The sequence below is a fragment of the Sinohyriopsis cumingii genome, chromosome 3 (genome assembly GCF_028554795.1).
Source record: "Sinohyriopsis cumingii isolate HCF-2022 chromosome 3, ASM2855479v2, whole genome shotgun sequence".
Classification (NCBI taxonomy): domain Eukaryota; kingdom Metazoa; phylum Mollusca; class Bivalvia; order Unionida; family Unionidae; genus Sinohyriopsis; species Sinohyriopsis cumingii.
Window position 1 is genome coordinate 1,179,321 of NC_142963.1, and position 24,109 is coordinate 1,203,429.

General features: G+C 32.6%; 1 protein-coding gene across 1 annotated transcript; it reads right to left on the reverse strand.

Moving 5' to 3' along the window:
• Positions 1–711: 711 nt before the first annotated feature.
• On the reverse strand, positions 712–10,477 carry LOC149802329 (cytochrome P450 3A56-like). The gene is made up of 11 exons (XM_089951270.1): positions 10,354–10,477; positions 7,662–7,758; positions 7,346–7,398; positions 6,896–6,992; positions 6,448–6,650; positions 5,970–6,118; positions 4,860–4,987; positions 3,810–4,138; positions 3,348–3,488; positions 2,714–2,876; positions 712–1,801 (listed from the first exon to the last, which is right to left on the reverse strand). The coding sequence occupies exons 1-11, from the start codon at positions 10,401–10,403 to the stop codon at positions 1,712–1,714; spliced, it is 1,500 nt and encodes a 499-aa protein (XP_089807396.1). The 5' UTR covers positions 10,404–10,477; the 3' UTR covers positions 712–1,711.
• Between the last annotated feature and the right edge of the window lie 13,632 nt (positions 10,478–24,109).

Below are 24,109 nucleotides of genomic sequence, written 5' to 3' on the forward strand. Positions count from 1 at the left end.
TCCATTCTTTCAACTATGCATACGCTTGACAAATTTCCAATACAGTCTAAAGTAATATCAGAAAAATAAATAATTTTTTTAATTTAGGGACATTTTAAAATAACTTTTTGAAACTTTTCCCACAAGTCGGCATGATTCAGAAATGCACATATGCCTGTGCTAATCCAATGAAAGAATGAATGTTCATATACTCAGGCGACAATTAGTGTCACGGTGTGAAATGTGTTTTTACAATAGTATGTAATTAAATTCTGTGTATTTTAGACAGTTACGCCTAAGTGTAGTATATTATAGTGTTTTAGGTACGATCAGTGGATTTTTTTATTGGTTGCTCTGAATATGATAGCGAGAGAGAGGTTCGAGGACGCCGCACATGGTATGATCTTAATGGAATACCTACATCATATTCCATGGATATGTAACCCATGAATTGATTAACAAGAGATCCATCACATTATGTTTTTATTGCATCCAGAAATATGTACAAATGAACACAATTTTGTAAACCTCGTATACGCATATGTGCAAGGTCCTTTGACTGGTAACATTAGCAAATAATTTAAAGAATAAAATCACGTCAATATGTCTTCATAGAGAAGTCCCAGATGAAATGCTCTGTATTATATATATATATATATAGAGAGAGAGAGAGAGAGAGAGAGAGAGAGAGAGAGAGAGAGAGAGAGTTATTTTAATTTGCTTACCAAGAAATTGTAACAGTGTAATCATACTGATATTTGTCCTGTTTACTATTCCACTTCTGAATATTTCTCTTCGTAAAAATAGAGAGCTGCATGTATTCATACAATGTACTAGATTAAGGAATTTTTGTAATAAACTGTCTTTCATTCTTCCTGGCAAATACAAGTAAAACAATTTCTTCAATATTAATTCCCTGAGTTTGTATACAACTATGATCAATGTAATTGCAAATCTAAAAGCTCCATTTGCTTTAAAATTAAAATGACATTATTAACTTGTATCCAGAGCAAAGGCATAATCTCTCTTATATCAACACATGCACATATGAACTTCGTGGGTATAGTTTTTGTCGTTATTGCACACGTTAATGTAATATCTAATTGCAATATGCCCGTTTACGCAATAATTATACATGTATATGTTTATATTATGTCCAAATATAAGTTAATATATCTGTAGTTCTTATCTCCGATTGAGATGGTTGTAGCCACCTTGTGGAAATATCCTTTCCGACACTTTTCAAAAATGGGTGGAAATAACGGACTTTCTACGGCGTGAATCAGACCATGCCCTTTGATTAGAGTAGTGTCGTATAAAAGATACCATCCCAAGCAACAGTTAAACTTGAATTTTTTTTTAAACAACGACGACTGCTCCTTTCAAAGCACATTTACATGTAGTCACATCGAATTGACCAAATCTCTGCCAGTCTTCTCCATTAGTTAACGGAAAATTTAATAAAGTGCTATTAAAATTTCAGGTCCCTAAACACTCGTTAAACAGCTCTGATCGCTCAAGAACATTTTACATAGTTTTATATCCTTATCCATTCCTATTCGGTGCGTCCGAGATACAGTCTTCAGATGCCTGGCAAATGACTGTAGTTTTGTGATGACGCCACAACTGGATAGATCGCTTCGTGTGAAGCCGCGTGAAGCTGTTGACCTATCAGGACAGGTGGGGGATTCACAAACTCTCCTTCCATGGTGTAATATTGATATCCACGTTTTCATGATAAGCATCGACGTTCGACCCTAATTTGTACTCCATCTCGTGGGACTATGGCACCCCTGCAGACAAGATCTAGTGGTTTCTGCTCCTGACAATAAATACATAATAAGTATACATCCAATAAGGCACCGTAATATTTTTTATTTCAAAAGATGCAAGCTGGAACAATCGATTAACATATTCAGTCATTAGAAAGAAAAAATTATTGTCGAAAACATTAAACATGGTTCACTGGCGAACGGCAAAAATCAGATTTCAACAGTTTAACTTACTTAAATCGAGATAAACCAATATTTGCATTTTCATATCCTGAAATTTACGGAAAGGACAAGGTACACATTGAGGAGACAACGTTCTCGATAGAGCTCATTGCCTGAATTATCGCATATTCAGACGTGCTTCGTCTATTTACAAATACATTAAAAAATTATTTTCCTTCAAAATAACTTGTATTGCTGAATTTTTTATCGTCTAGTCCTACATTTCCACCTGTGCACTTAGACTATCTTCATGAGAGTGTTTAGTTTCAAATAGGTTTGCAAGACTATTTTGCAATACTATCTTCATGAGAGTGTATAGTTTCAAATAGGTTTGCAAGACTGTTTTGCAAGACTATCTTCATGAGAGTGTTTAGTTTCAAATAGGTTTGCAAGACTATTTTGCAAGACTATCTGCATGAGAGTGTGTAGTTTCAAATAGATTTGCAAGACTATTTTGCAAGACTATCTTGATGAGAGTGTTTAGTTTCAAATAGGTTTGCAAGACTATCTTCATGAGAGTGTTTAGTTTCAAATAGGTTTGCAAGACTATCTTCATGAGAGTGTATAGTTTCAAATAGGTTTGCATGACTAACTTCATCAGATTGTGTAGTTTCAAATAGGTTTGCAAGGAACGTGATGTATAGTAAGAGTAAGGGATGCAAACTTGCAATCGAAACACATTGCTGTACAGAAAATAATGTCATGACCGTGTAAGAAAAACAAAAAGCATAAGATCCTACCTCACTATCGTGAGGTCGCATGAAGCGATAGTTCTTCAGGATTCTTACTATCGTCAACTTGATCTCCAACAGGGCAAATCTCTCCCCAATGCAGCTTCTGGGGCCAGCCCCGAAGGGAAGGAATGAATAAGGAACAATCTTTTCTTTATTTTTAGGCGAAAATCTGAAAGAGACATTGCGTTCGTTAGTTATTTTACCAAATAATCTTAATTTCGTAAGCATTTGACATATCTTACCGAGCTATTTTGGCATAGTCTGGCATGCAATTTTACATATTGAAGTTCGATAAATATTAGACTGTGACCACTATTTTGTTTGTGATAAATCCTTTTGACGTGAAAGAAACGAGATACTATCTACATACAATTTGCTATTTAATGTGCAAGTTTTGCGTTTATACCATATGGAACATCTGAAAAAAGCTACATTTCAAGCCCATCTCATTGACCCAATAATCACGAATATTTGTTTTAGACACCGAGTTATTGCTCTATTATCTCATTAGCAGTAATTCCACTGCACAAAATACAGAGTGCAAACTTTTTCCTTTCAAATTTTATTTTATTTTCCATTCAAACGTTTTGTCATGTACGGGTAATATTAAAATTAAACAGAGTTCAGGACAAACACTTACCTCTCAGGTATGAATGCCTCGGGGTTTTGCCAAAATTGTCCATCGTGATGCAGAGCCCAAACGTTGGCTTGGATCGCCATTCCTGCTGGGATAAGTACGCCGTTGTAAATACGTGATTCGGCCGCTTGTCTGGTAACGATCCTGCACCAAACAAAAATCGAAATAGTTTAAGTAAGTAACATAACTGAATTGTCAGAATTCAAGAAAGTATAAAACAAATTGCCACTGCAAAATCCGAATGCTAGTATGTCTTTATTAAAGTATAACAGGTACATATGATGCCCTGTGTATTATTCACTAAAACATTTTCCTAACTCATAGAAATATCAATTACTAACATTACACATGCACATTTGGAACCTTGTTGTTTTCTTAACTTGGGGGAAAATCTTTATTGTCTTTAAAGAATACAGTTAAATTATGCATATTTTCCCAAGGTTGCTAAAATGCAGAAATACTCACAACGATGCAGTTGGGTACAGCCTGCAGACCTCATTTACCACCATATCAAAGTACGGCAGCTGTTGCACGTTGTCATAGTCCACATGTCTGTCTCCGATTATGCGGTCAATTTCAGCACACAAGCGATCTTGGACTTCTTTGTTGCGCGAGAGAAGATCTGTCAGGAAGGAGAGTACTGCTGACGTAGTCTCGTACCCAGCCAGTAGAAAAGTCAGACTCTGCGCAACAATTTCACGATCCGTCATTGAATGCTGCTTCTCGGCTCCAGTGGAATATTTTGTTGATGGGAACAACATCAGCTGCACAAGGTCTATAGCATTGTGTGATGACTGAAAAATGCAATCGAAAGTCGTGAAAAACATCTGAAGATATATCTCAAACAAAATAAGAAAAAAAAGAAAAAAAGAAAGCTCAGTTCAAATAATTCTTTGACAACTAGTAAAAACTATTGATATATCTTTAAATTTAAAAAGAAAACGAACAAATGTAAATGTAAACCCATTTGCAAGCCGATAGTCAATCACGAAATTAATCTATTCAACGTGTTCAAAATTAATAGATAAAAAATCAGTTGAACGATTACAACCACGAGTTATTTTCAATTTGGTTAATGTCAGTATCGTTATAAGTACTGAGTCAAATTGATAAAAACCAATATAAACCAGAGAAAACCCTCAATCGCCTATCTTCCAAATTTTTTTGCTTATATTCCGAACCCCCGCAACATTTCCAGATTCACCTCAACCCCATGACCCACGCGTTATAACTCAAAATCCACCCTACGTGACGCATCTTCCAGCTCTGAATGCATATCTGACGCTTGATCAGAGCACATTTCAAAATATCATTTTAATTTAACTCTCCTTAATCTCACCTTTGAATTCCTTCTTGGGGTTTCAGGGGCTGGAGTAAAACAAGACACCAATTTCATCCATGGTCACCCTACCGTCACCATAACTATACAGCATCGTGAATTCACACTCTCGGCTTTGGAGGAATCGTGATAACAGATAGAGTATCACTAGGGTAGGGATAATAAGCCATACTAACCCCCATTTCTTTTCTTATTCGGATGATCTCACGCAGCTGGTTCCTCAGCCAGACGACTGGATTCATTCCGAAAATAATAACCAAATTCTTCAATGCGAACACAAAGTACTGGAAGATCGGGATGAGCACTGAAAGACGTAAACGAGACCACATAGTTTCACACGAGCAACATATTTTGCAGATTCTGTTTGTATATTGTTGGTAAATTGTACAAACTAAAGATGGTGAAGCATTAAAATGCGGTTCGACATATTAAATGCGGCGTGCATCATAGTTGTAATGCGATCCGTGCACTCCGACTATATATTGCAAATATTTTTTAATGGGTGTGTTCAATTTTAGATCACATTTATTGGTTGTTCAGCTCTTTTATGAACGAACTTATTTACAGTATCGCAAATGCTGGAGTACTTCAGACAGCATTATTATTACTGAAAACTATGAGTAAGCTTATTTTTAACAACTACTTATTCCGGGTAATTTTTAATGGAAGCTTAAAAGCTGATATAATTCAAAATGCAAATGTATTGTATAAACAGTTTAGCTATTACCTGTGCCTATTGGCAACACTCTTGACATATTTACAAAGTGATTAACAATTATAATGCTTGGAGAAAATTTTTTGATGCCACGGGCGAAAATCCGCTAACCTTCTTTTCAGCCTTGGCCGCTTACGATATGATTTTCTCGTTGCTCAATCAAATAGGTAAACAAAACTAGGTCAACAACGAACCAATGCAATAAGATCTTATACAGCTAAGGAAATGATTTTTTTAATCGATGACTCTATTTGGACGAGAAAATCTAATTGGCTCACTCAGGCATCATGAAAGGTGATGCTGGGTCAACCTTCCGAGACAAGTATGCACATTTATGAAAGACGAGGAAATCTTATCACAGTCATCCATGTGCGAAAACAGAGTATAGAGGATTTTCGACAATAGCTTGTAACAATGTAGGAGACTCAGATCCTGAAACCTACTGAAGCCCTAAGTTAAGCGATTAACCTCTTTTGTTTTGTGTAAGGACGGCATGAGGACGGTCGATTAGATTTGATGACTGTTTTATCAAACAGATCTCAAATATAGGCCAGGGGGTACTTATACTTACTGACTAAGTAAAGGATCCAGGTCTTGCTAAGGCCACTGAAGAGGAAGCGAATGTTGGTCAGGAACTCGTCTTTGGGGTCTGTTTGAGCATTCGTCTGCAAGCCAAATGCGCATCGCCCAATGACGTCGAGGGTGAGGCTCTGGTAAATGCTGTCAAGAACAAAGAGGCCGTTGAATCTTAACCGATCTTCAGTGAAAAGAGACAACTACAATTATTATAGAAGTAAAAAATCGGTAGTGACATTCATTTGCTTTAAAAATGAACGAGACACGTTGCGAATGATTCATTTCTTTATTTCCTAAGAAGGTTTAAACTGTTGTCAAGGTTAAATGTTGATACAAAATGTCAAACTATTAGGTCATCTATATGATTAACTGAAAATAAGGCACTTAAGCAGTTGCCTACATATAAGTACATTAAAAGATGAAAGAAAAATTCCACGACAGTGACCTCAAGAGAAAAGAGAGACAAACTATACCTGTAGATATCTAACGGCTTGTCCTCCGCTGAATTGACTTTTAAATTTTCCTCAAGGTTATCTACCATACTGTCAATGACAGGGAACATCTTCTTTATCTTCCCAGTACTGAAGGCAGGGGTTAATATCGAGCGGCTTTGTTTCCACTGGTGACCATTCTCAAGAAATAAGCCAAGAGCCTTTCTTGGAGCCAGCGGGAAAGGCTGAAAAAGGCAGCAGATATTATGCTAAGTGTCCCTGTTTAATAGGTGTATCCAAAAAGTATACCGTCGATGTTTTCAATACTACTGATGCCTCTATCTACTTAATAAATTCCAGTATTTGTTGTCTACAAATATATAAGCTTTTAGGCCTTTGATGTGTTTTATTGACTCATTCATTTTTATTATAAATCAAAATATAAATCAGCAAAAACTATAAAACATTTACATGCAAATATGGTATTTACTTTTCTGCTCCGGAAATTGTCAAAGTCCTTCACGAGTATTTGGCGCAATATCTTGGGGTCGGCCACAGCAATGACTGGTGTCCACCCTTCATAATACCTGTTAGAATTAAAGTTTTAAAAAATCATTGCTTTCCATTACTATATTTTGGGTTAAACATGTATATTCAGCTACGTTTGAATTAAAGTTTAAAAAAATCATTGCTTTCCATTACTATATTTTTGGGTTAAACATGTATATTCGGCTGAATTTTAAACAGCATTATGTATAAGTAAAATGTATGCAACTTTCGAAATGTTCTAAACTGTAAACGATTAAAATCTGCATAGAAAAGCGATTGCAAGCAATGCCAACTTAAGTCTACGTGCAGGAAATTTAAAATTAGTCAAAGTAAATATTAAAATCAAAAAGTTAAATAAGCTCGAAGTTTTACGAACAGAAAAATAACATACCCAAATACTCGTCCGTACTGTTTGCTCCAGTCAATCATTGCCTGAAGTTGACCCTGTTTAAAAAATAAAAAAGTTACATTTACGTCAAAATCAATCAACCTATCTATCAATCTTTTGTTGTTTGATTGTCCGTCAGTCTGCCGTTATACCTCTATTTGATGTCATAACACGACATAAAATGTTCGAGTTACTCTTAGTGGATCATTCAAGGAATCACTTTGAAACAAATTATATTAAGCTGTGGCTGGATAATCCCGTAAAACATAAGGAACTTAAGTTAAACTCAATTAAAAATTTATAAATGTTTAGAAATTACCTTTTTCATGATTTCCGGTAGGTTTCCAGCGATCATACTTGGTTGAGGACCCTGAAGTCCAAGTCTCTTGAACGTAGAAAAGTGCCATCTCAGGTACCTGTAGCACAGGAAGAAATGGATAATCAAAACGTTTAATTACAGTTTCTAATTCGGTTTTGTATCTTGTTACCTATTTCTTCAAATCGTTCAGTCTCTCAATCCCTCTTTGGTTCCTTGTTCTTGTTTTGGATATAAATCATTTGTAACACTTACCGCAACGAACAAAGAAAAGCTGTTCCAAATATGTATTGTCTCGGGACTTAAGAACCTCAACACTGCTGCAAGTTGACATTTCTTCACAAGCAATTAGGTGTTTAATAAACATGAATTTGAAGGTGGATATTCAAAGACACTTTACGAAAACAAAAATTGCAAATGTATTTAGAAGCTACAATTCTTCATCTTTATTTCACAACTGGCATGTACACAAATAATAATAATAATAATAATAATAACAATAATAATAATATGATCGATGACATTCCGTTGTTATCGAGAACCAATGTTAATTATTTGTCAATTATCGTTGAAAAGGTTTATTAGAAACACTTTTTGTATGTTTTTGTTTTCTGTTTCTGTCAAATATTTTTGTATTGACATTTCAACAGTGTATGTGTAATTTCAACAGGATTTGACAGATTCCGGTTAACACCACCTGACAGTGTTTTGGGTGTTATACATACTTCATGAAAAGTCCTGACTCATAGTTTACATAGCGTATCTCAATATAATCTCTCTCACGCACACACGCACGCACACACACACACACACACACACACACAAAATATACATGTGTGCTAACAGGGTGTTTGTTGCTCACACTTGAAAATATCATGTTGAAATACATAACTCAATAACAGATGCACTGTTTGGCATTAGCTATTGACGTTCAAGAACGGGTCAACTTTTTCTCAAACGTGTACGTTTATTATAAAGATTTGCTAAAAATTTGTTCAGCTTTTTGAAGCATAAACTATACTTGCGCAACTTGTAAAATGTAGATATCTTGAAGTACAACCAGATTTATAAATTAGATATTTTGCAATAAAAATTACAAGATTAATTAGATCACCAAACTTTGTAATTTCCAAAGAAAACATTTTTTTTTAAAAATCATAATATTTTGTATATAATTCTTATTTAACGCAGGAAATGATTTCCAAACCTCTTCAATCACTGGACAGTCATCAAATACGTGTTCATATTTTCAGCAACTTGTTCACAAAAAGTACATATATCGTCTTCAATGAAATATTAACAAAAATGATTTATTACAATAATTATGTGCATTAACTTAAACAGGAAGTCATTTAGGTTTGTATCTTTGGCGCACTTCTTTGCTGAAAATTAGAGTTCTTTTCCAGGTTTGATCACTTACCTGCCACCCTAATTCTCTTGACCATGCCTCGTGTTTTCCGTAAAGTATAGCTGTTCAGCTCTTTAGCAAATCTTTATATTCTGACTGTAAATTCATATTTATCAAGAGTACGATTATTTTCTGAATTTTTAATATAATTTTTTTTCTCTCCCAGTTACCAGATTGTTTTTAAATAATTGAAAAATATTCAATAAAAGTATGAGTGCGAGCTTTTAGACGTAATACTTCAAAATGTGAAAACGACCCCTGATTACCAAGGCGTTTAATCCAAGTAATCGTCATGTATTGAATAAAAGGGGGAACATGATCCATGTCTAGACCACCGCATGAAGATGGGGATAAAAGTATACCTCTTTTAACCCTTTCCGTTTTGCTGTTCGAAATAACTGTAAACAAATGGTCAATTTAATTCATTTTTTATATACATAATGGAGGACTGGACACTGCTGATAACAAATTAATAAATTTTCGCAAACTCAATGATTTGATCAATGCTATATTTCCAATAAGGGTACACTTCTCCTCAATCGACAACCCATCAGATTTTTTAACTTCCTTTTTCTTCGTAAAATTTAACTTTAGCATATGAAGAAGTAGACCAAATGATTTCAATATATTGGCATATTTTTTCTTCTGAACAGTGGTTCCCTCATATCCAAATGGAAATAACAAACAAACAAAAAAACATGAGCGCTGCCTCATAAACTACTGTTCCACGCATAAGAATGGGAACCCTGTTTGAATATGTGGCAACTGCATTTGGAATTACTGAAGAATTTAGTTATATTTGTTTGTGTCAAACTAGCAATATTTGTTACATTCACTGATTTTGATACTTAGGAAGTATCATAATATGCATCACAATCGCAAAACTTTACCTGCACAAACTAAAGAATAGATTATATTACCAACCTCAGCACAATCATCACAACGTATGGAAGAATTTAATAATTTACATACGATTGTACCAAATTTCATTTACAGAATGCAGTTCTATTCAAACAATTAATACGTGTTGACGAATAAGCAAATATGAATAAAAGTTATACAACTCTATATATATATATATATATATATATATATATATATATATATATATATATATATATATATATATATATATATATATATATATATATATAAACACTTACAAGTATATGCCAGAATTGTAACTGCTGTAATATATACATTTACCAGTATGCCGGCATTGTAATAACTTTAATATATGCATTTATCAGTATGCCAAAATTGTAATAACTGAATATATACACTTACCAGCATGCCAGAATTGTAATAACTGCAAGAAGGAGAACGAATGTCACCATTTTACTGAAGTGAAGAAATGTCCACTAGCATGCACACATATAATCGTGGGCTAAGCTGCGGGAATGAAAAAAATTCTTTAAATTTTGCCGTCTTGTATTGAAAATTTTGCACTTCATTGCGCATATATATCGAACGAGGCTGGACTTAATTTCAGCACAAACCAATCCAAATACAAGTACGAAGAAGGTGATAAAGATAATTATCACGTGATGTCGGCAAAAAGGTCGCGAATGGATTCCGCAGTATGAATGACGGAGAGTAAATTAAGCTTGTAATCGTACGAATACAAACAAACCACTTTGGGTTATCTTTCCGACTCTACAATAGAACTCATATCGGCTACTAGAGAGTTTCAAGTGTTTCCAAACTGAACAAAAACACCAAATATAGAAGTGACAATCCTATAATTAGAAATATTCAGAGATTAGTAGCCCAAAATAAAGCGACTTCCTCTTATATGCTTTTGATAGGGATTCTATCTGGGTATTATGGGAGCCAAAGACTCTTGACCATAATTTAGCTGAACCCCAGCGATCACGTACAGTCATTTTGTGTTACATAGCCTTTAGCAGCCGATCTTGCATACACTTTGAAGACAAAAATTAAAAATAATCTTTCAGTTGTGCGTGCCTTGGAACGGAAATTACAACAAAAACAACAACAAAAAAAAAACATTTCGCGCATACATTCATTTGTAGAATGAGTGGTTTTGGATCACATGCATTGATTTGAGAGATGACGATGTATCCGTGATTTTATCTTTGTTGTACTCCATTGACCTTAGATAGAAAGGATTACTGCAGGGTACGGAAAATGAGGTAAGGTATTAGACATATAATACATCACAAATGCCTACACTAGTTTACCCGACCATACACTCACTCTACGGTGTATGCATGGATTTGATTAATAGAACTGTGCTGCTGCGTCTATTTACAATACACATCATTATATCACTAATTAATTAATGAGTTAAATAACGAGCATGAAAAGCAGCACAGCTGTCAAAAACTGAGAGAGAGAGAGAGAGAGAGATGGTGACGTAAAAATTAAGTGTTAAAGCGTTGGTGTTCAGAAGAAACAAATGACAGTAAAAATAATGCTTTATCGTAAACTAATTAAGCCAATGATTTTAAAAAGTGGCAAGAAGCATCCAAGACTTTAGAAAGTAATAGAAGTGGGATTAATAAATTGTTTTGGGTAGTTTCTATTGCATTTTTATAATGATTTTACCATTAAAATGCATTGATCTCTGAAATAAAGCGAACTCAGTGATAAAGATTCGCATGAATTAGAACAGTTAAACAAATCTGAGAGAGGAGGGAAGTAATAAAAATTAAAGTTATTTGTAAAATAACTTTTTATGGTCAAGTTTATTCCTGGACAATGCCTATAAATTTAGAAATTATCTTTTGAAAAAAAGGTATGCAGTAAAATTTAAAATTTATTCAGCTTTGAAATTATATAATTATGAAATACATACAAATTAGGAAATAAATACAATAGAGCAATTGATTTGTGTTCAAAAGTTGTGTCAAAAAGTATATTCGGTTTATTTCAAAGATGACAATTTTGCTCATGTTTAGACACTTAATACTACTTAAATCTGAAATAAGCTTTCTCAAATGTGTTTAGTCGATTTAAAAAATATTTAGCTTTTGCCGGCTTTTAAATGACATTAAATGTGAGCTGACACAATAAAACATGAAGAAATGCATAACACAGATCAATAGTTATTTGACAGGTGCTACAGAAAAAAAGTCCATGTTATTTCAGAGAGGGAATTTTATACTCGTGTTTAAACCCTGAATATGGTTCTTAAAATTACGCTTAACTTTCTAAATACTTCTACAGTGTGTATAAAATTTACTGAACTTTGAAGCAATACCAAATACGCCGTGATTTGATGTAAAATGAAGAAATGTTTAAAAACAGCAATTTGAATGTAATTGAAAGCTGCGACGGAAAAGCGCTTAAGTTATTTGAAAAGATAGAATTTTATGCTCGTGCTAAGATCATATATATTTCCAATAATAATGCTCAGGCCTAAATGATTAGAGCGTCCACCTTAGATGCGGAAGGTCACGGGTTCGAACCCCGATCGAGTCATATTCAAGACTATTAAAAATGGTACTAGCAGCTGCCTCTTTTAGCGCTCAGCATTAAGAGGTTAGTGTTAGTACTGGTCGGCCTGGTGTCAGGATAATGTGACTTGGTGGGACACGATGCTACATGTTAGTGGCACGATTCCCCAATGCTAGACATCACCATAAACTGCCACACAGCATACATCGTAGATATATGACTGAAATTAATAAATCTACATTAAAAATAAAAATCAAACACACATATACTCCCAATAAATTAATGTAAACTTTACCAAATGTTGTACAGCCTGCAAACAATTATTTATCTTTGATATGGTAAAATTGTTTAGCTTTTATATGGTAACAAATGTGACTTAAACTAGAAGAACACAAAGAAATGTAAAGAATGGAGCAATTTGTATGTATTTGACAGTTGTAGCAGAAAAGCGGTTGAAATTATTTAAGAGATCGAAATAAATACTCATCTTTAGATCCTGGATACTGCGTCTAAACTTACAATTAACGTGATAAAACTTGTGCCGTTCACTGAAAATTTATCTAGTTCTTAATTGATGACAAATACAGCTTGATTTAAAGCAAGATAAATACATGCATAGATTAGAGCAATTGCTGTGTACATGTATTTAACAGTTGCAATGGAAAATGCGGTTACGTTTCTACAGTAGAATTCATGCTCGTATTTAGGTCACATATAATACCGTTATTTAATTTAAACTTCCTCGTACGTTATATAAATGGAGATGATTTGATTCAGATGGAACAAATTTTACAGCAGAACAGTTCCTTCAGAGATCGATTGAATATTCATGCTTAGACGCTGGATACGGTCCTTACAATTAAAATTAGCTATTTAAAATTTTCTGAAGTTTACAGAAGATAATTGTAACATTTGACGATACCAAATCTGATCCGAGTTTAAACGAAGACGAAATATATTGAGGTACTTGAGATTTCCCCCTTCCACCCCTTTGATTGTCGAAATCAATCCGACACTTAGACTGATTATTGTCATAATGAAATACTATACGAATGAGATTTTGAAGAAAATACACATCTTATAATACCATTTTTATTACCGTGTTAAATATATTAAAATTATGTTCCAGAAATATCACATAGGACGAAATCAAAACGCATTTCTGGACGGAGTACGAAGACGGGCGTCCAGTTTACATCATTAACGGTCATCTTTAAATTTACATACCTTTGCTAGAATTGTTATATATTTATTTTGCATAGTCTATCTCGTAGTACTTAATTTTTAAATTTAGTTACAATGATATATCTTTGAAAATGTTCTTAATTTTTACACTTGTAAAACTTATTTTTAACTGGCATCATATATCCACTACTGTGCTAAGTTTCGTTAAACATACATACATACATACATATGTACGTACGTACACACATACACGTACACACATACATGCATGCATACATACATACATACATACATACATACATACATACATACTCTGTATGATTTGATAACGGACAAGATGATGAACAATTTTGTCGTGTTGTGGTGAACATTAAACATTACCTTTGGGAATTTTGTCGATCACCAAGTCAGTCGTGCTGCAATGCCGTACAAGACAAAACCAAGGCAACATGCCCCTATCTTTATATTTACTCTTAGGGGTAACATATATGTTTTCTAAATATGTTCATCAAAATTTTGTCACATGTAAAATCACTTGTCGTGCATTATAAAAACGTAATTGATCGATATATTTTATTTCACCATTTAATTCTTGCATGAAAATATCTTCACATCGTTGTAATCACCTTTCTATAAATACTCGCTCATTTCAATGCTTTGTCTTAACTATACATTACGAAATACATGTTTAATAAATATACTGAAAATGCATACTTAATAAATACATTACCAAATCTAATTTTAAAAATTCCTTAATAAATCCATATCTAATAATCATTTCTCGAAATGCATATTTAATTTAAAAAAATTAATACAAAATCCATATTTAAGAAATACATTAGCTAATCCATGTTCAATAAATGATCCTCTGACATTACGTACCCTGTACGTGTAGCTGTAACTACATTCCAATGGAAGATTATAACAGAGTTGCTGGAATCGACCAACCGGCATTTTCACAACCGAAACTAATATTTTAACATCTATTTAATATTTTTCATATTAATATGATTAAACAATTAAAAAAACATCTTGTCTTAAGTTTGATATTCCAAATAAGGATTTACAATATGGCATATTACAATTTTCTGTATCTGACGCTTCAAAAAGAAAACTAAGCCTCAACTTCAGATCCATCATCAAAACTATTTACAATATTGCAGCAGCAAAATTTGGATAGGTAATTTTCCAAATATAGACAATTTTCTTTTAAAACAAATGCACAGTTTTTAGAGTATGGGCGGTGAGTATTTTTTAAAAAACATACCACGACTTTCTGAAAGAAAATACACAACTTAAATACTTGTAATATGATTTAGCTACGATTCTAGTAGAACCCCAGTATCATTTCTCATGATGACGGTGATAACTCCTTGTCATTTACGGTTATTCTTTATTTCAAAATTTACTAGTTTCTAATTATAAGCAACACGCCTTCAAACTTCTTAAAACATGTTTAAGTTGTTCAGTTGAAATGTCTTGAAAGGTATAAAATTACTGCATGCAGCTTAAAAAATAGCTCCATTGTTATTATTGATACTCCGCCAGATTCATCTGCTATAATCGACTAAAATATCGTTTAAAAACAACACAAAAAGTAACGGTGAAATAACACATCCATAATGTCCACCAGCTTGTCAAGCAAACACATTCTTTTTACAACAATAATAATAATAATAATAATAATAATAATAATAATAATAATAATAATAACAATAATAATGATAATAATAATGATAATGATAATAATAATAATTATTATTATTACTGTTATTATTATTATTATTTTAATAATAGAGATTTTAGCTTATATGATGAAAAAAATCGCAAAATTTGGTGAATTAACGTCGGTAATACCATATGTGTTCAATCTCAGCATGCTTACGATACAACATACACTCTTGGCGGCTTGCTGACGATACAACACACACTCTTGACGGTTCAGAGAAATCTCTAATGTCTGCTTTACTTTTTTTTAATCAATATTCCAAACTGTCTGGTCTTGGTATAAGAACTGAAGAAAAAAAAGTTAGTTTGGATAGAACTGGTAGCAACAAAAATATTGTCTAGAATATAAATTTAACTGGGCTTGTACTGAGTCTCTGTGTGTGTGTGTGATTTGGATTTTTAAAGTAGCTTTAACAATTTTTCAGTCATATCGCAACGATGTCTGCAGTGTGGCAGTTTAAAGTGATGTCTAGCATTGGGGCATCATGCCGCAGACATGTAGCATGATGTCCCACCCAGTCACATTATCCTTACACCAGGCCGACCAGTCCTACACTAAACTCTTAATGCTGAGCACAAAGCGAAGCAGCTGTTAGCACCCATTTTGTAAGTCTTTGGCCGTGGATTGAACCCAGGACCTCCTGCATCCGAGGCGGACGATCTAACCACTAGGCCACCGGAGATGTTACTGAGTCTGTTATCTTGTGTATAATGTTCTCAACTAACTTGGAGAAAAAAAATCCCACAACTCTTCGTTATCCATCTAAAATTCGCGAAATTAAGAATCTGCTAAATGACTGAAATAAAAGGTGTTAACTTCATTTGTAAGGATAACTGTGATAAAGTCTATATCAATCTCTAAAACGAATTTTTCATTATCATTACCAAATCAATCAAAACGTGTTTTTAGTAAACTAAGTACACTCTTTGCAAGTTTGTATGGCCTAGGTCAAAGGACAAAAGTAAAAGAAGTATCACGGTGAAGGACTGTTGTGAGGGGGAATAAAATACGATTGATATATTTAAGTTGGTTAATGCGTTGAAAAGTACATGGATTAGGACAGCATTATATGATGAATCTAAATGGAAATGTTTGTTACAATGTTTTGTATGTATAATTTTTTTCTTTGGAACAGATTTTCTTAAAGAAACTAAAAAGGATCTAAATCATTTTTGGCTAGATATCTTTGAGGCACATTTGGAGCTAGCTAGATCATTAATATCGTCACAGTTGAAAATTTTACAAGCACAAATATGGTTTACTCTTTGTATTAGAATAGATGGAAAAAGTGTGTACTACAATATATGGAAAAAGTGTTTATTACAATAGATGGAAAAAGTTTGTATTACAATAAATGGAAAAAGTGTGTATTACAAAATGTTTTCAGAAATGCGTTCGATTTGTGAATGATTTGATAATTGTGCACTGTTCTTCGATAAGTTTTGATAGTTTTAAAAATAAATTTTATATTAGCATTAATTTTATAGATTTTCAAGGTATATTTGCAGTTATGACGTGCTATGAAAAATTAGCATAAATTATTACACAACTCTGCCTCAACCTTATATAAATATATTGCTGTGCATACTATTATAAAAAATAAACGAGATGTAGCAGTATAATATGAAAACGAATTTATTGTTTAATGAAGTATCAAATTCTATTAAAAAAATAACTTTAAATTTGTCAATTTAAAAGATGACGACTGGCACAATTATTCTTGTTGCAATAAAAAAAAAAACTTAGAAATATTCAAATCCTAGATGGTTGCAGATGAAAAAGTTGCATAGAACTTTGCCTACAAAGAAATAAAAAGAAAAGAATTATAAATATTCCAAACGAGCTCTGCCCTTTTTGCATGTTACACGGAGAGACAATCTCTTGCATCTTGTGGGATTGTCACATAATTAAAAATTTTATAAATGATATTTTGCAATGATAAAAAGTAAACAAAGTCGTACAAAATAATTTAGAATTCGCAAACATAAATATTATCTATGGAAATAAAGACAGACTCAGGCTGATAATATAATCACTCTGATATTTCTATATGCACAACAATATATTTATAAATATAGATTTAATAGAGGCAGGCAAAGCTTGCCTCACTTCCAAGAATATTTGTTTTCTTCTCTCAACTTGAATGTAATATATATATATATATATATATATATATATATATATATATATATATATATATATATATATATATATATATATATATATATATATATATATATATATATATATATATATATATATTAGTGTACGAATTAAAAAATAAACTCTAACCTGTATGATAGTATTATTTGTATTAAAATATTAATTCTGCCTACTATTACCAAGCATTCTTCTATATGAATCCAGGGAAAGCACTTTCCGTTCTGTCTGGTGTATATTTATCATTCTCTATAATTAATTATATACACCTTGATTTCTTTCATAGGAATCCGGAATGAGTGTGTAGTTAGAAGAAAATCAATTACTAGTTCGTCAAACGAGTGTGTTTGCTACACACGAGTGCATATAACACCGATTGAGTGACATCATTGTTTGGTGATGTGTGCTTAGTTGTGAGAGAATATTGGCTCGTGTGTGCAGGCAAGGCGATGGTGCCGTTTACCCGCGGACCTGGGTTCGAATCGCCGTAGAGTACGAATTAAAAATTCTCTAACCTGTATGATAGTATTATCTGTATTAAAATATTACTTCTGCCTACTATTATCAAGCATTCTTTCAGGGAAAGCACTTTCATTTATGTCTGGTGTATATTTATAATTCTGTAAATAGAATTGAATAAAAAAAAACAAAGCAAGATGGAATGTAGAAATACTCGACACCAGATTTATTGGGAGATGAAAGGCCTGTTTTGGTAGGACCATAAAAACGGATGTTACACCCGCATACTAAAACGAGAATACACATTGAATCTGAACAAGCAAAATAAATATACATTCAAAACAGGATACAAATAATGAAAAAAGTGAATAATGTTGTCAACAAGCCATATTATACTTTAGGTTGTCCAAATCAAATTCACTGTGTAGCTGACCAGTAATATTTTTTGTATACAACATAATATATAATTATTATTTCTATATCATTTTGGATTAAATATTTAGATCATTATCAATGGAATGAAACATGTTTATTTGGGTCTTCCACAGCTTTGAATGTTTTATTTAGGAGACTGACCTACACGTTTGTTCCATCATTGTGTCTTAGTTATATATATATATATATATATATATATATATATATATATATATATATATATATATATATATATATATATATATATATATATATATATATATATATATATATATAATGTTGTTTGCTTCAAAAATTACTCATCCTTACCTTACCGTATTGAAGTAGACTCAATCTTATATTTGTATTCAGTTTTTTCGTTTGAGTGGATTTATTTATATTTTGATTCAAATTATTATTCAACGGAATTAAAAAGTGCTCAATAATAATATTCTTCGACAAAAATATTAATTTGGATATATAGTGATTTTAGATAGGAACATTTTTTGATTATATCATTGTGATACATCAAAAGATTCATAGCACATCATCCCGATTCGGGCTAGTGGTACATTAACACGTTCAAGAATACAGCACATCAATACGTTCAATATTGGAAATTATTTAGAATACCACTGTAATTTAGTTAGAACTTGATACATTTGGACTTGTGGTTAAACGTCTATGACTATCTGGAATTTAATTTGAAATAGTGTTCTTTTTAAATTTTCACAATGTATTCAGGGAAATAAATTATTTGTTGAATTTTACAAAACATGTTGGTTTTCTCTCTTTTCTATTACTTAGTTTAAGACCGTAGAGTCATAACAGTCTTACAAACACCTAAGTTCTCTAATATTATTTTGCTGGATATAGTATTTTTAATCATGCATTATTTTGTCACAACCAGATTTGTTTTGTTTTTTGTTTTAGGTCGCGAGAATTAGTATGGCGACTCTTTGTTACTTAATCTACTTGATGAAATGGTACACAACTAGGAAGAGGATTATCCTATTTATCCAGATTAATGGATTATAAGTCTCTTTATGTTTATTAGCTGGAAGAATCAAGATGGATTTAGTACTATCCAGTGTAAATTCCAGTGAATGTTTATATCCAAGAATTGTATCAGAGCACTTTTGTATTTCAACTGAAAATTATCACTTGAATTCAATAATTTGAACAAAAGCCATTCCAGCCCCAAAACTACTGGTCACATCATATAATATACAACTTGAAAGTGCTACGTGTTAAAGCACGAAACCAAGTCCTCACAATTACAAGATTATATAGTTCTCTACTTGACCTCAGGTCACAATTAATATTTTCTAAAAGAAAAAACCATTACCTAATGGAATATATCCTTCTAGAATAATCCTGATGTTTACAAAATCAAAACCATAACCTGTAAAATTCACTTAGAAAAGAGTGAAACCCTGACCCAAATAAACATATTTACGTTTTCTATTAATAAATATCCTGATATCAACCCAATACACATAGAGAATAATTTATATACGTATTAGTTGTTTACACAAAATGAAACAAAAAAAAAAGTAAATCCAGTCAAGCAGAAATTAACTCAGTTTTGGACAAGGTCAAGTCCAGCATACAGTGTTGCATTATAATAGCATATAATGAAATGAAAAGTCGGTAAAACTAACAAAGAAACAATTAAATTAAATATACATAACAATACAACAAGAACATAAACACCCTATGTTCCTAGACCTTACAACAGGAACATAAGCACCCTATTTTCTTAGACCTTACTACAGGAACATAAACACCCTATGTTCCTAGACCTTACAACATGAACATAAACATCCTATGTTCCTTGACCTTACAACAGGAATATAAACACCATATGTTCTTAGACCTTACAACAGGAACATAAACACCCTATGTCCTAGACCATACAACAGGAACATAAACACCCTTTTATCCAAGACCTTACAACAGGAACATAAACACCCTATGTCCTAGACCTTACAACAGGAACATAAACACCCTACGTTCCTAGAACTTACAACAGGAACATAAACACCCTATGTTCCTAGACCTTACAACAGGAACATAAACACCCTATGTTCACAGACCTTACAACAGGAACATAAAAACCTTATGTTCCTGGACCTTACAACAGGAATATAAACACCCTATTTTCCAAGACCTTACAACAGGAACATAAACACCCTATTTTCCTAGACCTTACAACAGGAACATAAACACCTATTTTCCTAGACCTTACAACATGAACATAAAACCCTATGTCCTAGACCTTACAACAGGAACATAAACACCCTATGTTCCTAGACCTTACAACAGGAACATAAACAAATATTTTCCTAGACCTTACAACATGAACATTACTTTCTACAGAACACACAAATACTGTAGAAACGTGGCTAATGGGATAACTGGAGTTGACGGAATGATACAAATGTGGTATTGAATAATCAACAAAGCAAGATGGAGTGTAGACATATTCGACACCAGCAGTGCTGAAAGTGTTAATTTAACAAACAGCTTTATTAGGCGATGAAAGGACCTATGCTAGTAGGACCATAACAACGGATGTTACATCCGCATATAAAACGAGAATACACATAGAATCTGAACAAGCAAAAGAATTATACATTCAAAACAGGATAGAAATAATTAAAAAAGTGAATCATGTTGTCAATAAGCCAGAGCAAACGAGTCTCTATACCGTGTACTGCTATGCATATTTAATTTGCACTGTGACCGCTCCGGTGGCCTAGTGGTTAGAACGTCCGCCTCGGAAGCGGGAGGTCGTGGGTTCGAGTCATACCAAAGACTAACAAAAATGGTCTAACAGATGCCTCGCTACATGCCTGAGGCACGATGCCCCAGTGCAAGACATTACCATAAACTGCCACACTGCAGACATCGTAACGATATGACTGAAACATTGTTAAAGCTACGTTAAAAATTCTAATCACCTACACACACACACACACACACACACACATAACTTGCATTATTATTTTTAATTTTTTTAATTGCACTGTATGCCATTGTAATGTAAACGTTTATGTTGGACTTAACATTGTCCAAAATGAAGTTTATTTTATACATGACCTGAATTATTTACTTTTTTCTTCTGTAAAAAACTAATACATGGCTACAATATTCTCTATGTGTATGGGTTTAATATTAGGATCTTCATTACTAGAAGTAAACATGTTTATTTGTGTCTGGGTCTAATTTATTGGTATTCCTGATATATTCCAGGTTCTATATTATAACATTAGTAACAGACCTTCTAATTATAACTAACATTGTATATTGTAAACATTTAGAACTTTCCAGATTAAAAATTTTCATTAGGTAATAGTTGTTTTTTTTTAAAAAATTAGAAAATGATAATTGTGAAATGAAGTCAAGTAGAGTACTATATAATCTTGTTACTGGAAGAAGTATTAATTCATGCTTTAAGATCTAGCAGAATCAACTGTATTATTATTGCGTCCAGTAATTCATTTAGGCTGGAGTTTATTTCTTCAAATCAGTTAAATCAAGTGTTTTACTTGGGAAATACAGAGTTCTCATAAAAAAAAGATATTCTTGGACAAAGACGTTCACTGGGATTTATAGTGAATTAAAATCTGGAATTGTATTACTGTGATTCAACAAAAAAACCCAACAAAAAAACCCAACAAAAAAATACTGGTACAAAACTACGATACAAACCACCACAGGTACATCAACACCTTCAGCGTTCTATTTAATTTGGATTTCCACTAAAGTTTATTCATAACTTTAATCATTATGACTTGTTTCTGTAATTCTATTAATATTTGGGATTTAATTCGCAATTCCATGAGTTCCTTTTCTTTACATTTTCACTCTGTATTCTATGGAAATAAATTATTATTTGAATTTCACAAAGCTTGTTGCTTCTCATTCTTTTCTGTTAATTAGTTTAAGAGCATAGACTCGTAACAGTACAGAGGGCAAAAGTGTTGATAATTTATGATTCTACTGATTTATGCTACTGATTACAGAACCACTTGCTATATATTAATATGAAATTACCCAAGATAGGTATGGTACGGAAACGAAGGAAAAAAAAAAAAAAAAAAAAATCACAATGATAAGGGAGGTAAATCTTAATGCGTGATTTCCGCTTGCACGAGTTGCTTCCTTTGTTTACAGTAGTTTGACTTTAGGATTTGGAAAATCTTGTTCCAAATAAAAGGCTTGCACGATTTCAAAGATAAGGTCTGTTAAAAAGAAATATATTGTTTTCACCGTCTGGATACTATATCTATCCAAAGATTTAAATTGTAAGATTATATATGAACTTGATTGGTAAATTTTTTTGTATTTGGTCAGGTCTATTGTTATTAGTTTGGGTCAGAAACACATTCTCAATATCTGGATTGGTTGGGCTGAACCCACCTTAAAATATTTTGCAAACAATGTTATGAAGTATTTCTACTTCTCAAAAAAAACACATACAACGCAGATGATTTTTCCTTTTTTTATTTGTTTATAAAATTGTACTGTCATATGTTATGACTCGCTGGCATTAAACTATTTCACAGAAAAGTGCGAAAACCAAACAGTTTTGTAAATTAATTTCCTTTAAGTAAGTATCAAGTGAAACTTGAAAAAAGTACTTAATGTGTCGTCAAATTAAATCCGAAATAGTTCTAAAAGTTCAATCACAAGTTCAAAAGTACTGAGTTCCACTTGAATTCAAGTGGTAATCCAAATGAATTCCGACATTTAATGCGCTTATGTGCCAATGGCCTGGAATGAAGTTTATGTGCTTACAGTCTTATCCAAAAATTTCATTTAATGAATTCACAATAATTTCAAGATAATTTAGTCCCAGAGCACCTTGCAACTCCAATCAATAATTTAAATAAATAAATTAAATCCTCACAGCTGAACACAACTTAACATTGACACCTCTAAAGTCTGATGTTAAGATAAGACTGGAATGAATAATTCTGAAGTAAACACCATTTATGTAAAATGTTAAGACACAATAACAGAACCAGACGAATGCAATTTTTACATCAAATTCGTAAACAACTTGCTTGTGTTCTATAATGTATTCTTAATTTCTAATAAACATAGTCCTTGAACTCAACATCCGTAAACATGTTTTCCTCCAATTAATAATGATCCTAATATATAATCGAAATCATAGACAAATAATAGCTATGTACTATGTTGCTTATAAAAAAACAAGAGATATGAGTAGTCAGGTAGGATCTAAACTCAATTACTGACCGTGGTCAGTCACATAATACAGACATATGTAACGTATAATCGTGGAAAAATGCGAACACCCGATATAAATACACAAAACACATTTGCATTATATATATATATATATATATATATATATATATATATATATATATATATATATATATATATATATATATATATATATATAAGGAAGAACTGAAAAACTAGTGTGAAACTAGTCCAAGAGCTTTAGAAATCTACCAATTGTTTTTTCGAAAAAGGGCAGGGCCAGATCATTTGAAGCGGGGGGGGGGGGGGGGGTGGGTGGGGGGAAACGATGGTAAAATTTCGAGTGATTAGTTTTCTGTGTGTATTTTTTTTTAGCCTGGGGTGGGTTGGTCCAGAAACCTCAAATATCCCCCAAATCCGGCCCTGCAGGGT

What these genes read in the sequence shown, in the direction of transcription:
- LOC149802329 (XM_089951270.1), bottom strand. Translation starts at nt 10,403, where the DNA reads ATGGTGACATTCGTTCTCCTTCTTGCAGTTATTACAATTCTGGCATGC. An exon ending in CAGTACGGACGAGTATTTGG is followed by an intron (nt 6,993 to 7,345) that starts GTATGTTATTTT and finishes TAATTCTAACAG; the next exon opens with GTATTATGAAGGGTGGACAC. An exon ending in ACAATTTCCGGAGCAGAAAA is followed by an intron (nt 6,651 to 6,895) that starts GTAAATACCATA and finishes TGCCTTTTTCAG; the next exon opens with CCTTTCCCGCTGGCTCCAAG.